The sequence below is a fragment of the Rhinoderma darwinii genome (genome assembly GCF_050947455.1).
Source record: "Rhinoderma darwinii isolate aRhiDar2 chromosome 1 unlocalized genomic scaffold, aRhiDar2.hap1 SUPER_1_unloc_3, whole genome shotgun sequence".
In the NCBI taxonomy this organism is placed as follows: Eukaryota; Metazoa; Chordata; class Amphibia; order Anura; family Rhinodermatidae; genus Rhinoderma; species Rhinoderma darwinii.
In genome coordinates, this window is record NW_027461667.1 from 198649 (window position 1) to 216340 (window position 17692).

The 17692-nt window shown below is 43.6% G+C and overlaps 1 protein-coding gene across 1 annotated transcript in view; it reads left to right on the top strand.

Annotated features, from left to right (window-relative positions):
• Nucleotides 1–17364, top strand: part of LOC142673162 (uncharacterized) — a 100628-nt gene extending 83264 nt beyond the window's left edge. Inside the window, exons 15-18 of the mRNA XM_075847173.1 lie at nt 5364–5515; nt 5976–6149; nt 6234–6357; nt 15389–17364. Coding sequence (XP_075703288.1) covers nt 5438–5515; nt 5976–6149; nt 6234–6357; nt 15389–17040 — 2028 coding nt within the window. The 5' untranslated portion in view covers nt 5364–5437 and the 3' untranslated portion in view covers nt 17041–17364. The remainder of the gene's footprint in view (nt 1–5363; nt 5516–5975; nt 6150–6233; nt 6358–15388) is intronic.
• Nucleotides 17365–17692: the final 328 nt, after the last annotated feature.

The window sequence follows — 17692 nt, forward strand, 5'->3', positions numbered from 1 at the left end:
GAGAGATGGTAATACCGCACAAATTAAATGCTAATTAACATTTCCCATATGTCTACTTTAGATTGGCATCATTTTTTGAACATCCTTAGGCTTAGAACTTTAGCAGAAATTTCTCACATTTTCAAGAAAATGTCAAAAGACTGTTTTTACAGGGATGAGTTCAGTTGTGTAGTGGTTTTGAGGTGCCCATACAATGCAAATCCCCATAAATCACCCCCATTTTAAAAACTGAACCACTCAAAGTATTTAGAACAGCATTTAGGAAGTTTATTAACCCTTTCGGCGTTTCACAAAAATTGCCGCAAAGTAGGGATGAAATGTACAAATTTAATTTTTTTTACATTTTTAATCCTTTTTTTCTGTAACACAGAAGGTTTTACCAGAGAAACGCAGCTTAATATTTATTGCCCACATTCTGCAGTTTTTAGAAATATCCCACATGTGGCCCTAGTGTGCCAATTCGCTGAAATACAGACCTCCGAAGCAAAGGAGCACCTAGAGGATTTTGGGGCCTTCTTTTTACTCGAATATATTTTAGCACCATACCCGGTTGGAAGAGATCTTGTGATACCAAAACAGTGAAAACACCCCAAAAATACACCATTTCGCAAACTACACCCCTCAAGGAATTTATCAAGGGGTATAGTGAACATTTTGACCCCACAGTTTTTTTACTAAATTTAGTGGAATGAAGCCGTGAAAATTAAAATATACATTATTTCGAATATATCGTAGAAAAGCAATTTTCCCCGATTACGGAAATACCCCATATGTGGTGATAAACTGCTGTTTGGACACACGGCAGCGATTAGAAAGGAAGGAACACCATTTGGCTTTTTGAGCTCAAGCTTTGCTGCAATGATTTTTTGGGTGCCATGTCGCATTAGTAAAGGTCCTGAGGGATGAAATCAGTGGAAACACCCCAAAAGTGACCCTATTGGGAAACTACACCCTTCAAGGAATTTATTGAGGTGTATAGTGAGCATTTTGACCCCACAGGTTTTCTGCTGACTTTAGTGGAATTAGGCTGGGAAAATGAAAATCAACATTTTTTCTATTAAAAAGTTGATATTTTCAATTTTTACAAGGCATAAAGGAGAAAAAGCACCCCAACATTTGAAAACCAATTTCTCTCGATTACGGCAATACCCCATAAGTGGTCATAAACTGCTGTTTGGACACACGGCAGGGATCAAAAGGGAAGGATCACCATTTGGAGCTCAAATGGTTTTCGGGTGACATGTCACGTTTGCAAAGTGCCTACAGGACTAAAATAGTAGGAAATCCCCAAAAGTGACCCCTTTTGGGAAACTACACCCCTTAAGGAATCTTTCTAGGGGTATAGTAAGCATTGGTCTTTTGCAGAATTTATTGGAATTAGGCCGTAAAAATTAATATCAACATTTTTTTCACTAAAAAGTTGAATGGTTTTATTTACTCAGGGATAAAAGGAGAAAAAGCACCCCAACATTTGTAAAGCAATTTCTCCAGAGTACGGAAATACCCCACATGTGGTCATAAACTGCTGTTTGGACAAACGGCAGGGCTCAGAAAGGCAGGAGCGCTATTTGGCATGCAGATTTTGCTGGATTGGTTTCTGGGCGCCATGTTGCATTTGCAAAACCCTAAGGTACCAGAGTACAATGGAAGCCCCCAAGAAGTGACCCCATTTTGGAAACTACACCACTCAAGGCATTTAACATTTGCCTGGACATTTGACAGAGCTCAGAAGTGAAGAGCAACATGCGCATTTGAGGTCTATTTTGGTGATTTTCACAGCATTGGACCACAATTGCAGGTCTCCGAGGTCAAATAGTAAAACAAACCCCCAAGTAGTGACCCCCATTTTGGAATCGACACCCCTTGAGGCATTTTAAGGGGTGTAGTGAGCATTTTGCCCCCACAGGTGTTCTTCCATCAATAATTAATGCGTAGCGGATGGTGCAAAGTGAAAATTTACATTTTCCGCCGATATGCCATTTTAGTGCACAATATGTGGACGTAAACTGCTGTTTGTGCACTCTGTAGAGTGTATAATAAAAGGCTTATTATAGGAAAAAAGTCAGTGTTTGTTTTTATTAACTTGAAACTTTTGTTTTTACACTTCTATTCAACTTTTTTCAACTTTTGTTTGTTGTCCCACTAAATGACTTGAGGGCCTGCACCTCTGACCTTTACTCTAATGCATTGCACTACCCACGTAGTGCAATGCATTAGATCTGACAGTCAATCTCTGACAGCAAGCCTATTAGGTCCCGTCTGTGGGCGGGGCCTACCCCTAATGGGCTATTGTACGTGGCAGACCAGGACGCCATTATTAGGCCTCCGGTTGCCATAGCAAGGATCGGCTTTATCACGATCACGTCGTGTTGATGCCGATCTCTACAAACCACTAAGATGCCGCGATCGCTTTTGATCGTGGCATATAAGTGGTTAATGGCAGAGATCGGAGCTAGCTCCGTTCCCTGCCGTTACAACATGTTGTCAGCTGTAACATACAGCTGACACCAGCGGCTGATGTCGCAGGCTCAGCTTCTGGGCGGGACCTAGCAGGCGTCTGTTCTAGGCAGACAGGAGGCCATTGCTAGGCTTCCGGTCTGCCGGAGCAGTCATCGAAAACCCCGCAATTTCATTGCAGAGTTCCGATCTGCTTGTAAACACCATAGATGCAGCGCTCGGTTTTGAGGGCTGCATCTAAGGGGTTAATCGGCGGATCGGAGGCTAGCTCTGGTCCTGGCCTTGAAGCAGTGGTATCGTTAAGCTGTCACTGCTTTAAAACTGTGTCTGCAGACACAGTACCCTGTTAACGTGATGAAGTAATAGTACGTCAGTTCGCGTTAACAGTCCACCGCCCGTGACGTAATAGTACGTCACAGGGCGTTAAGGGGTTACAAAAAAAAAAGTTACACATATTTGGTTTTGCCACATCCGTAACGACCCCAACTTTAAAGTTATTACATTATTTAACCCGCTCGGCGAACGCCGTAAAAAATAAAATAACAAAGAATGCAAAAATTGCTGTTTTCTGTGAAACCTGCCTTAAAAAATATCTAATAAAAAGTGATCAAAAAGTTGCGTGTGCTCCAAAATGGTACCTATAAAAAATACAAGTTGTCCCGCAAAAAAAAAAGCCCTCATACAACTGCATCAACACAAAAATATAAAAAGTTATGGCTCTTTAAATATGGAGACACAAAAACAAATCATTTTGAAAAAAAAAAAGGGTTTTTACTGTGTAAAAGTAGTAAAACATAAGAAAACGATACATTTGGTGCGCTTGATAAAGACCCATTCATGAGTTGAAACGTTGCAAGTGTTTTTAATGATTGGTGAATAAATCAAATACACTTCTTTAGATTAACTTGAGTGCTGCAGTTCCTTTCTTCGATTGTATATAAATTTGGTATCGTTGCAATCGTAACAACCCGCTGAATAAAGTTATTGTGTTATTTATACAATACGGTAAACGGTCTAAATTTAGGACACAAAAAAGAGTGGCGAAATTGCTGTTGATTTTTCGTCCCCCCTTAAAAAATATTAATAAACGTTAATAAATTATATGTAACCCAAAATGGTGCTATTAAAAAATGCAACTTGTCCCGCAGAAAACAAGATCTTACACAGCTATGTCGACGCAAAAATAAAAAAGTTATAGCTCATTGAATGAGACGGTTTAAAAACGTAAAAACTAGCTTGGTAATGAAGGCAAAAAATAGGCTGGTCACTAAGGGGTTAATTACTCCTAAAAATAATAAAATCGAGATTAAAATCGAAAATCGTCTATAGGGTTGAAAATAATCTAGATTTGTTTTTTTCGTAAAATCGCCCATTCTGTAAACCTTCCCCATACTTCTCTCCCGCACCATGACATTCAGTGTTGTCATGGGGATGGCCGTGTTTGGACATGACTGATGGATTACTGGCGACTTTCTTGGTACGGTCTAGAAGAGGTTTATGTATTCGCACCATTAATGTTGTACAACCGACATATTGACCTGACATTGGTATAGAGCGGATGAGATAAATGACGTGATGTGTATAATCTATATCTGTCTTACTAGTGACCCCGTTATCTGTACAAGATGAAGAACTATTTGTAGCTTTGTTATAATTCCAGGATCGGCTTTTTATGGCCACGGTGGAAATAACCTTCAGTGGTGAGACAAGTCTGACCCCGTATTTCACCCTCACATAAACTCGGGGGAGACGTTGTCCTCGAGTTGGGGTCTCTCTGCAATAATTCTTACACCATCCCGAATAATGTCATCCGGTCCTGACCGCAAATGGGAAGACACTTTACAATAATGTTTCTAAACTCCTTAAACTTCACGCTGAAAGAAGTCGTAAAACATCGTAATTCATAAGTCCGGTCATTATTTTTGGGGTGATAACAATTATTTATAGTTTAAAAAAAATCCATAATAAAACATTTTGTATGGTCAAGCTATTTTTTCCTCTCTAGACAATTGAAATTGATAACTCATCATTAGTCCACAACCTCGAGGCGAGGATGAACTTACAGAGGAGCCCCCCCCCCCCCCCAAACACTTAGATGCCTCAGTCACTATTGACCGCAGCATCGAAGGGGTGAAACGGTTATAATCGTAGTTCTCTCAGATCTCCAGCCTTTGCAGCAGGTGTCCGGACTTCCCTATAGCCTGTGAACAACTCCTGAGCGGTAAATGTTCTGTGCAGGAAGGGGTTAAATTAGTAAAATACAAGTTTATACAGAATCTTATCCCACAAAACAATGTATCACTCTGCTCCGCTCCACCTGCGCTATAACATGATGATAAGAAATCACACTGCATGTTTCCTTTATATATAATGTGACCTCAGCTGCTGCAGAACCTCACAGTTTATATCAAACACTGACTGCATAGTGTGCACCACGTCTTGTGAGATGTCAGCAATGTCTCCCCAGTATCCACCATGTGTCAGGTTGTCAGGAGTCAGGTCTTCATTGCCTGGGGGGGGGATGCCTTCATTTTACTCTTCTCACCTGAGAGATATGTTGCAAGTGTCTGATATATGGGGTTCCATCTCTGTGTGGAAAACGGGGGAGGTGATGACTACATCCAGGTGGAGAATGAATGGAGAGGTGACCACACATGTGCACGACTCTCTCCATTCACTTGTATCGGAGTTCCAGAAACAGCCGAGCACGGCCAGAGGTGGAGCCGCATCTATCAGACATTTCTGGCATATCCCGGGGAGAAATGTCCGTGTTGGGAATACCCCTTTATTCCATGTGGTGACGGCTCTGAGAAGATGTTTCTCTCAATGATGAATAAGTGAGGTTCTGTATGTCACACATGATGTTGTCCCCTGTATGATTTCCATCTTCTCCTTTCTTCATAAAGACGTCTGCAGTACTAGATCCTCCAGTTATCTCATCTTCTCCTCCACAACGTTCCTTCTGAATGACCCACCAAGGATGGACAAGGACAAGAATGAGATGAGCAGAAGAATATTAGACTTCACCTTGGAGATCATTTACCTGTTGAGCGGAGAGGTAAACTTTTCTACATTATAGAACAAGTCCCACATAGGGAAGGGACAATACATAATAGGAATAATCCAGTGTCCTGTATAACAACGTCCAGACCTTCCAAGTGACGTCAAGAAGCTGAAGATCAGCCACCAATATGGTCAGTTATGTGTCATGTCACCAATGCAGCAATAGTAATGTAGCGCAATGAGAATGACAAGGAACCAGGAGGATCAGGATGACTATATAGAAACATACAAGATGACGGCAGGAGGAGAGCACATGGTCCAGCTTGATGCCCTCAATATTATTTCCTTTTTAGTTTTGGCCTCGTTCTATTTTCTCAATGTCTTTTTGTAGGTGAGGTCTCCAGTATTACAGATGTGGGGTCACTAGAGCTCTATACAGCGGGTCACAATCTCCCTCTTTCTACTGAGGGGGGAATACTGTGTTCAGTTCTCTAAGTGTCTCTCTCCATACACAGGAGTACACAATAGTGAAGAAGACATCGGGTGACTGTACGACTCCCATCATCCATGAGTCAGGAGGATGGAGCAGTAGTCAGAGCCCCATCACAGAGCCTCCCCCTCACTCCCGGATACATGAGAAGAAGATCTTAGAACTTATCTACAAGATGACTGAGCTGCTGACTGGAGAGGTGACACTGCAGGGAATTCTGGGAAATTCTACAGTAACAGCACTGTTGGTGTCTGGGTAATGACTGTATCATTGTGTGTGTCAGGTTCCTATAAGGTGTCAGGATGTCACTGTCTATTTCTCCATGGAGGAGTGGGAGTATCTAGAAGGACACAAGGATCTGTACGAGGAGGTCATGATGGAGAACTACTGGCCGCGCTCATCACAAGGTGAGATATAGATATATAATTTATATATACATTTTTTTGTTGAAGTGTTAATTTCATCATGTCCAGTATACACAGACATGTGATTCCTGATCTCCGATCACACGTTCCTTGCTTTGCTGCAGTGCTGCACTAGAGAATGGTCACAGATTTGTAGTAGAAGTTTCTATATAACTGAATGTTGTTCTTTCTGCAGCAGGTACATGAACTTTTACTAACCACAATCAGATGAGTTGGACAATCACAGAAATTTCTGCCACCATTTTTCCATGTGTGAACATAGTCTTATATAACCAGCGACTGATCTGCGACTGATGTGGGAACAGCAGACATGACAATCATGTCCAGATATAACAAAGGCTTGAATATCTTCTTTGTAAGGGTATGTGCACACACACTAATTACGTCCGTAATTGACGGACGTATTTCGGCCGCGAGTACCGGACCGAACACAGTGCAGGGAGCCGGACTCCTAGCATCATACTTATGTGCGATGCTAGGAGTCCCTGCCTCGCTGCCGGACAACTGTCTCGTACTGAAAACATGATTACAGTACGGGACAGTTGTCCTGCAGAGAGGCAGGGACTCCTAGCATCGTACATAAGTATGATGCTAGGAGCCCGGCTCCCTGCACTGTGTTCGGTCCGGTACTTGCAGCCGAAATACGTCCATCAATTACGGACGTAATTAGTGTGTGTGCACATACCCTAAGACACAATACACAGGGTCAGTGGTAGTAATGTAGAATAGGGATCTGTTCGATTGTCAGCCGGGGCAGGGAGGTATTTTGTACTTTATGTAGAATTGGGTCTTTGTCGTGTAAAGATTGTTTTTTACCTTCCTCTGGATCTACTGGGATTCGTTGTGTAAATTAAATAGTTGCATATCCCATAATTTAATAATTATACATCACCTTTTCTTAGAACTTTTTATTGTGCTGTTCCTCTGTTATTCCTCCTAGAAATGTATGAATGATTTGACATCTAGTGTGTTACCATCTGGGGGCGTGTCCATATAGTCTGACAATGTCCAATCAGTGCTGACAATATCAGACTATTTCCCAAAGGGAATGGTAACACGCTTTTCTGAATTTAATCTTACATTTCCAGTAGGAATAACAGGAACGGCATGGTGCATAGTTCTGAGAAAAAATGCTACAGAATTGTTGATTCACGGGGAATACAATTATGCACTAAAATAGACGTGTGAGCAGAGCCGGCAAGTCCTCTATAAAGTATTTTTTGTCATCCTCTGGATGAATTGGGATTTGTCAGTCTAAAAAGTTTAAACTTGATGGACTTAGACCTTGTTTAACCCACTAACTATGTAAAATGTCTCTCTCTGTCTAGCCTGATCAGCCATAACATTAAAACCACCTGCCTAAGATTGTGTAGGTCGCCCTCAGGCTGCCAAAACAGCTCTGACCCATGGAGATGTGACATCTCCATGAGGTCTGGCACAAGACGTTAGCAGCAGATCTTTCAAGTCCTGTAAATTGTGAGGTGCGGGCTCCATGAATCGGACTTGTTCTCCAGGCCATCCCACAGATAATCGATCGGATTGAGATCTGGGGTATTTGGAGCCAAGTCAACTCCTTGAACCATTCCTGATCAATATTTGCATTTTGTCAGGGGGCATTATCCTCCTGAAAGAGGGCACTGCCGTTAGGGATACCGCTGCCATAACGGTTACTTGTCTGCAACAATGTTTAGGTAGGTGCTACGTGTCACATTTACATGAATTCTGGGACCAACAGAACATTGCCCAGATCATCACACTGCCTCTGCCGGCTTCTCTTCCCATAATGCATCCTGCTGCCATCTCTTCCACAGGTAAGTGACATAACCCGGCCGTCCACATGATGTAAAAGAAAACAGGATTTATCGGACCACGTCACGTTCTATTGCCCAGTTCTGATACTGCCTATTGTAGCCACTTTTGGTGGTGGACAGGGGTCAGCATGGGCGCCCTGACTGGTCTGCGGCTACACAGCCCATACGCAGTAAGCTGTGATGCTCTGCGTGTACAGACACCTTTCTATTATAGCCAGCAGTGACTTTTAGGCCTGGTTTACACGAGCGTGTGCGTTTTGCGCACGCAAAAAATGCTGCGTTTTGCATGCACAAAAGGCACTTACCATCTCCGTGTGTCAGCCCTTTATGATGCGCGGCTGCGTGATTTTCGCGCAGCCGCCATCATGATGACACTCCGTTTGGATGTTTTGTCAACAGAAAAGCACGTGGTGTTTTCTGTTTGCAAACATACTTTTGACTGCTGTTGCGCGAATCACGTGCATCCCACGGAAGTGCTTCCGTGTGGTGCGCATGATTTTCACGCACCCATTGCCCTCAATGGGTGCGTGATGCGCGAACAGCGCACAAATTTAGGACATGTCGTGAGTTTTTTTTCAGCGGACTCACGCTGAGCAAAACTGACGGACTGTCTGCATGCCCCCATAGACTTTTATATAGGTCCGTACGACACGCGTGAAAAACACGCGCGTCGCACGGACGTATATCACGCTCGTGTAAACGAGTCCTTACAGTAATTTGTCGTACATAACCCTTCCGTGGGTTGGGACCAGATGAGCTCCTCACGCACATTGAGTCTTGACCTCCAATCACCCTGTTGCCGGTACATCGGTTGTCCTTCTTTGGAGCACTTTTGGTAGGTACGCCCCACAAGACTGGCAGTTTTTGGGGATACTCTGACCAATTTGTCCTTTTGTAATTTTATACTTCTCCATGTTTCAAACACATTAACTTAATGAACTGACTATTCACTTCCTGTCTAATATCCCCCCTTTGTCAGGCGCCATTGTCACGAGATCATCAATGTTCTTCACTTCACCTGTCAGTGGTTTTAATGTTATGGATGATCAATGTGTATATGGAGGAGCATAGTGTAGTACTTCTCATAGACTCAACGCACCAGGGAAATTAAACTTGGAGGTATATAACTATAGTGCTTCCTCCAACACCTCAGTGGTTTTCCATCCCTTGTAGAGAGGAATCTTGGAGTAGTTGCTTTCCTTACAGGTACTTTGTCTGACCGTGGGTTCCCTCTCGTAAATTTTGACTTCCCATATAAGCAGGGAGTATTGTTCCTGGTCAACAATCTGGTACTCTTTTGGTTGGCACGGGGCTCTAATAATAGGACCCATGTGTGCTGGCGATTTCAGGTGTATTCACATCCTTAGGAGACAAATGCAATTGAATACTATGGTGGAGTAGAAGGCAGTCTAACAGGGGTAACACAACAAAGCTCAGGCAATGAAGGAAGGGGCAGGGCCCTTCTTCTAATCCAGGGTGATCATGGGAGCAATCAGTCAATCAAAAATGTGTGTGCTCTGGCCCATTAAGGCCGGGAATTAGATCGAGTGCGCACCCCAGTGGTCACTGCAGGACAGGATGGCCGCATGTGCTGGCATCTCTAGGGAGGAAGACATCTGCAGGATGATAGGAGTCTGCGACCGCGGACATTACAGTTTGCCCCCTCTTCTTGGGGCCAGAAAGTTGAGAGGAACTTCTTAATGAGGGAAGACGTTTCGGTTCTCCTCTGACTCCCAGGACCTCTCTTCTAGACCAAACCCCTTCCAATACACCAAGTAAAAGGCTTTTCGTCTTGAAGTCCAAGATCTCCTTTACCCGAAATACATCGGCAGAACCGCTGGGGGCAACTGCAGGGCTAAGAGTCTTAGAGTAGCGGTTCAGGACCACAGGCTTCAGAAGAGACACGTGAAAGGAGTTGGGGATTCTGAGGGTAGGATATCGGACAGCCAAAGCTTATAAGAGACCGGGTTGATCCGCTGGAGGATCTCAAAGGGTCCGAGGAACCTGGGAGCGAATTTGCACGACGGCACCCTCAGCCGGATATTGCATGAGGACAGCCAGACCTTGGTACCCAGAAGAAATTGGTGAGGCTCTCTTCTCCTTGTGTCTGCCTTTCGCTTCATTCGGCTGACCGCCAGCAGAGTAAAGGATCAGGTTTGCTGACAGATTTTTAGGAAGTCCCTGAATGCAGAGTCAGCTGTAGGCACCTCGAACGTAGCTGACACAGGGAGAGGAATTCGTGGATGTTGACTGTAGACATTAAAGAACGGTGTAGAAGCGGTAGACTCACTTGTGTGGTTGTTATAGGAGAACTCGGGCCAAGGAAGAAGCTGCACCCAGTCATCATGCTGCCTGGAGATGAAGTGTCGTAGATAGTTCTCCATGATTTGGTTTGATCCTCTCGACTTGGCCATTGGACTGGGCATCGTAGGCTGAGGAAAAGTTCAACTTTACATCAAGGAGTTTGCAGAGGGTTCTCCAAAATTTCGAGGTGAACTGAAGCCCCTGATCCGACACGATATGCAGAGGTAAGCCATGCAGGCGGAAGATGTGTTGGATGAAGACGTCGGCCAGTCGAAAGGCAGAAGGTATACCGGTCAGCGGAACTAAATGAGCCATCTTCGAGAATCGGTCCACAACCACCCTGACCGCACTGCATCCAGTAGAGGGAGGCAGGTCCGTAACAAAGTCCATTGCTATATGCTGCCAGGGAGCATTGGGCACAGGCAGTGGCTGGAGCAGGCCAGCAGACTTGGAGTGAGCAACCTTGTTAGCCGCGCGCACCATGCAGGACGAGACAAAGTCCATGATGTCTTTGGGCAGCGTGGGCCACCAGAAATGACTGGCAATCAGGTCTCGGGTTTTACGGACACCCACGTGACCCGCCAGTCTAGAACTGTGTCCCCAGCGAAGGATTCTTCTTCTGTCTGCCAAGCGCTCAAAAGTCCTCCCCGGAGGGTTGTCTCTTACTTGCAAAGGATTGACAGAGATAATGCAGGACGGATCAATGATGGTTTGTGGAGACTCCATGTTGTCCTCTATCTCGAATGAATTCCAAGGCATCGGCCTTCACATTCTTATCGGCAGGGCGATACTGGAGCTCAAACTGGAACCTGGCAAAGAACAGCGACCACCTGGCTTGACGGGGGTTCAGTCATTGGGCCGTCTGGAGATAGGTGAGGTTCTTGTGGTCAGTAAATATCAGGATGGGATGGACTGCACCCTCTAGTAGATGTCTCCACTCCTCCAGGGCCAATTTGATGGCCAGTATCTCCCGATCCCCAATCGAGTAGTTGCGCTCTGCAGAAGAGAAAGTTTAGAGTAACAAAACTGTTTAGATGCATCAGGATGATGGAAGGTAGAGGCTGACGTGAAGGCACTCTTCAGGCTATTAAATGCGGATTCCGCTACTGGAGTCCACACCTTGGTGTTCATGCCTTTTTTGGTGAGGGTGGAGATGGGAGCTGCCAGTGAGAAGTTTGGGATGAACTGCAGGTAGAAATTGGCGAATCCCAGGAAACGCTGTATGGACCTTAAAGGGAACCTGTCACCAGCATTTCACCTATTGAACTTTACTTCTCCCTCACTGGCCGCTGCTATAAAAAGTTCATTGCCGTTATCCCCGCTCCTAAACTCCTCTTCCAACTGTAAATAACGGTCTGCAAACGTTTTGCGCCTTTTATCGTAATTATGCGGTGTCCCTTTGTGCGCGCACACCAAAAGAGGACATCAATGCACAAGCGCAGGATTTTGTGTGCTGGGGGAAGGCGAGGAGCTGTCAATCAAAAGTAAGGAGGCGGGGTAAACTCGGAAAGACTTGAGGAATGAAGATATGACTCTTTCCAAACGAAGATTTGACTCTTTTCAAATGAAGATCTGACTCTTTTCTGCTCATTAGCATACTGTGTGGGAACACTAAAAAGCTAAATACTAAAGCTACAGAGCCGACTAAGAAGATAATTATAGGTTATATAGAAATGATTTTTCACCCACTACCACCAGGTATAGTCGGTTTAATAGGTGAAATGCTGGTGACAGGTTCCCTTTAAGCCTTGAGGATGTGGTCATTCCAGGACGGCCTTTACCTTCTCAGGATCCATCTTGAGGCCTTTATCCGAGATGATGTAGCCCAGGAAGGGTAGAGCATTTCTCTCAAACACGCACTTCCTCAACTTGGCATACAGGCGATTCTCCCTTAATCTCAGCAAAACTTGACGGACATGTCTCTGATGAGTCGTCGGGTCTGGATAAAAATGTAAGATGTCATCAAGATAGACCACAACACAGACATAGAGGAGGTCACGGAAGATGTAATTAATAAATTCTTGGAAGACTATGGGAGCGTTACACAGACCGAAGGGCGTCACCAGGTATTCATAGTGCCCGTCTCGGGTGTTAAATGCCGTCTTCCATTCGTCACCATGGCGAATCCGGACTAGGTTGTAAGCCCCACGCAGGTCTAGTTTAGAAAAAATTTTGGCTCCTCGTATGCGGTCAAAAAGCTCAGAAATCACTGGCAATGGATATCTATTTTGATCTGGTTGAGACCCCGTTAGTCGATGCAGGGTCGAAGAGATCCGTCCTTTTTGATAAAGAAGAACCCGGCCGGGGAGAAGGATTTTCGTATGAAGCCCCTCTCCAAATTCTACTTAATATAGGCAGACATAGACTGATTGGCAAGGAGAGAGGGTATACCCTTCCACGGGGAAGGGATGTGTCAGGAACCAGTTCAATTGGGCAACCATACACCCGGTGTGGGGGTAGAGTCTCCGCCTCCTTCTTGCTAAAAACATCCGCAAACTGAATAGTGAGAAGGCAATCCTGCCAATGACTGAGGCTGGGGAGGCTGGGCCAGATGGATGTGCCCCAGGCAGCGGTTGAGGCACTTGGACCCCACTGGAGAACCTCTCCAGAATTCCATTCTACAACTGGGGCATGTAGTACTGCCCGGAGGTGTAGTAGGAGAAACAGCAGAGGCAATAGGAGCAGGTGCTGGGGAAACTGCAGCTTGCACATCCAGCCGATGTGCAATAATGTTCAACGCCTGGAGGAGTTGGTCCTGTCGAGACCGGAGGTCTAGCATATCCGCTCACATCACTTGTGACGTCGTCATGGTCTTGGGTTGACCAGCGGGTCCATCGCCTGAGCTTACTGTCATGATGGGTGTGGACCCACTGGGCCGTCCTGCCGTAGCGGGATAGCTTCTGGCCAAACGGGATACCAAGGCAAAGTCAATTGTTCGAATAAGGGTACCTGTGGCAATACAGACAGTAGCGATGGCAAGCTCTGATGGGACCTTGGCAGCAGGAAGACACCAGGCGTGGCAAAATACAGCAGGCGTAGTATACGACACAACACGACTCCAACTTTCTACGGCACAGGAACAAGGTAGCACGGGATACAGGTAGCATGAACAGGAAAACTGGGAACTGGAAAACACTAAGGGACCATTTGCAAAGACTAACACGGGTAATACAACAACGCTCAGGCAATGAAGGAATGGGCAGGGCCCTTCTTATAGTCCATGGTGACCATGGGAGCAATCAGTCAATCTAAAACATGTGTGTTCTCTGGCCCATTAAGGCCAGAAATGAGCTTGTGCACACCCCAGTGGTTACTGCAGGACAGGACGGCCGCATGTGCTGGCATCTCTGGGGAGGAAGACATCTGCATGATTATAGAAATCTGAGGTCTGCGATCGCGGACGATACAATAGGCCTGCGGCATACAAAGCACTGGGACCGCGGCGCTGTTGGTGAGAAGCACAACATTGTCATTTCGGCTCTGATTAATAAGCATGGAAGTGTTGAGGGAAGTGTCTGATATATATATACAGTAGTCATGGACTTAGTCACTTTGTGATTCCTACAGATGGATCCAGTAGGAGAGATGTCCCTGTCCTCTGTATTCCCAGGATTGTCCAGAGGAAAATCACAATGTCCCAGAGAATCATCAGGTAGATGAAGCTGAGTTCTATACCAGAACTATATAGGGGTGTGTGGACCTTTTTGGTCCTGTGGTCATAGATGTGGTCATAGATTTTGGTGGTTTCTTATGTTGATCTGTTAGATTCTTCACACACTCTGCTGTATTGTACTTGTTACATATGTGAAATCAGGGGGATGATCTGACTAATATGAAAGCGGAGGGTGATGCAGAAGAATGGGTGATCGGCGATCAACCGTAAAAGAGTGGAGTGGAGGAGGAAATTCCAGAAGATGTTAACACAGGTAAGTAATAATGAATTTAGAAAGTGAAATGGGAGGTTTGTTAAACGGTTGTCCAGCCCTTAAAAATTGATGGCCTATCCTCAGGATAGGCCATCAATAGCTCAAAATAGTCATGCTCCTCAGTACCCGACAATGTTATGATATCGTACCTGCATTTCAGTGCTTTGAATATTCTTGCAAATAAAAGCAAAACTGTTTAAATTTCCGCAATTTTTTATAAAGTCATGGCATAATGCCACGAGTTCCTGCAATTCTCTGCAAAATACAAATTTTTAGTGTGAGAACTCTGTACATGCAGCTTTTTAGTTATTATTGAGAAATACTTGCAGCAAACATTAGATATCTAGGGCAAAGTGCACATCGGAGTCAGATGCTGGAAATTCAGAAAAAATCTTTAACAAAGCAGACAGATGCAAACCGCTACTGCAAGGAATACATGAGCGAGTTCAGCTAGGCTATGAGTACAGGGAGCTTTAGCAGAGAGAGGCATCCCCATTTTCTGCATGTCTACTGTTCTCTGTAACACGGGACTGAATTTGTAGAACAACCACAGGTCGACAACAAGTTATAGAAAAGGAGTCACCTAGTGGCAGTTACTTTATACAGACTTTGCAAGGATAATGCAGACATTTTTTAAAGAGCGCAAGTAGCAAAATTGCTAGATATCAGGTATACTATTAGATTAACACAAGTTTTTCATTAAAAATTATTGTCCATTTAAAGTGTTTTTGAAAGATTTATAAGGCTGGAATTAGGCAATTCAATTTCTGTGGCAGTATTTGGTGAATTTTTTTGAGCCAAAGCCAGTGCTGGTTTTGAAAGGAATGGCTCAAACCTTTCCTTCCTGCTGGATCCACTTCTGATTGACTATATAAAAAAAAAAACCTGCATGCAGCCTAATATGTCATAAAGTTGTCTACTTTCTGGTTTGAAAAATCTAAAAATCACAAAATTAATTTTTAATCCTAACAGAAGATGCCAGTAAGAACTCTGAGGGAAACGTAATGTTTTTGATAAATTATGAAGTAGAAGATGAAGATATCAAGCCACAGTCTTCAGGAGAAAACCACATTGCCCTTAATGTACATCCAGGACTTCACAATAAAGATCTATCATATAATTCCCCTAATCATGAGGAACCTTCTCCTGACCAATCACAGATGGTTACCACATGCGCAGCTCAGGAAGGGGGTAAAAGGTTTCAATGTGGTAAACAGTTCACAAAAATTTCAGGTCTTTATAAGCACAGAAGAATTCACACAGGAGAGAAGCCGTATTCATGTTCAGAATGTGGGAAATATTTTACACGCAAATCATATCTTGTTACACATGAGGGAATTCACACAGGAGTGAAGCCGTATTCATGTTCAGAATGTGGGAAGTGCTTTAGAATTAAAGCACATCTTACTTCACATGTGAGAATTCACACAGAAGAGAAACCATATTCATGTTCAGAATGTGGGAAATGTTTTACAGTAAAATCAAAACTTGTTATACATATGAGAAGTCACACGGGAGAAAAGCCGTATTCATGTTCAGAATGTGGGAAGTGCTTTAGAGCTAAAGGACATCTTACTTCACATGTGAGAACTCACACAGGAGAGAATCCATATTCATGTTCAGAATGTGGGAAATGTTTTACAGTAAAATCAAAACTTGTTATACATCAGAGAAGTCACACGGGAGAAAAGCCGTATTCATGTTCAGAATGTGGGAAGTGCTTTAGAGATAAAAGACATCTTACTTTACATGAGAGAAGTCACACAGGGGAAAATGCACATTCATGTTCAGAATGTGGGAAATGTTTTAGAGATAAATCAAGTCTTGTTAAACATGAGAGAATTCACACAGGAGAAAAGCCGTATTCATGTTCAGAATGTGGAAAATGTTTTACAGTAAAATCAAGTCTTGTTAAACATGAGAGAATTCACACAGGAGTGACGCCGTATTCATGTTCAGAATGTGGGAAATATTTTACACGCAAATCATATCTTGTTACACATAAGAGAACTCACACAGGAGAAAATCCGTATTCATGTTCAGAATGTGGGAAATGTTTTACAGTAAAATCAAGTCTTGTTATACATGAGGGAATTCACACAGGAGTGAAGCCGTATTCATGTTCAGAATGTGGGAAGTGCTTTAGAATTAAAGCACATCTTACTTCACATGTGAGAATTCACACAGGAGTAAAACCATATTCATGTTCAGAATTTGGGAAATGTTTTGCAGATAAATCAGGTCTTGTTAAACATGAGAGAATTCACACAGGAGAGAAGCTGTATTCATGTTCAGAATGTGGGAAATGTCTTTCAGATAAATCAGGTCTTGTTAAACATGAGAGAATTCACACAGGAGAGAAGCCATATTCATGTTCAGAATGTGGAAAATGTTTTACAGCTAAATCAAGTCTTGTTACACATGAGAGAATTCACACAGGAGTGAAGCCATATTCATGTTCAGATTGTGGGAAATGTTTTACACAAAAATTATATCTTGTTTCACATCAGAGAAGTCACACAGGAGATAAGCCATATTCATGTTCAGAATGTGGGAAAAGTTTTGCACATAAACGAAGTCTTGTTAAACATGAGAAAACTCACAGAGGGGAGAAGACATTTTGATGTTCTATATATGGAAAATGTTTTACATGGAAATAAAATGTTACAACACATCAAAAAAATTGCATCAAAAAATCCTGTATTCTTGTTTGGAATGTGGGAAAAGCTATAGGAGGGAAAAAAAATATTTTTAACTCACCAGGTTATTCATATACAATAACCCCTTGGTGACTCAGCAAATTATGGCCTTGTAAACACAGACCCATTGTTTTAAAATCCGATGTGTCACTTTGTGAGATTAATTTAACCCCTTAAAGGAACAGTGTCACAAAAAAAAAATGTTACATCAGTTTGATTTTAGTGTTTTATTAAAAAGTTTTATATTTATTTGTGTGTTTGTGTTTCACTTTTTTTTATTTTTTAACTTTTTCCCTATGGGGGCTGCCATTTTTTTTTCCATTTCTGTATGTGTCGATTAACGACACATACAGACATGGAATACGGCAGCTACAGTCCCATAGTGAATGCGAACGGGGCCCGTTCCATCCACTATGGTGTACGCCGTCTGTGTGGGAACGGCGCATGCGCCACTCCCACACAGTCCAAGTTGAAATGTGCGACGTCCGGCGCCATTTTCCTGTGGACCGGAAGTCGCGGCCGGACAGTAAGATTACTACTTTCGGTCGCGGCTTCCGGACTTGTGCACTTGGAGCGG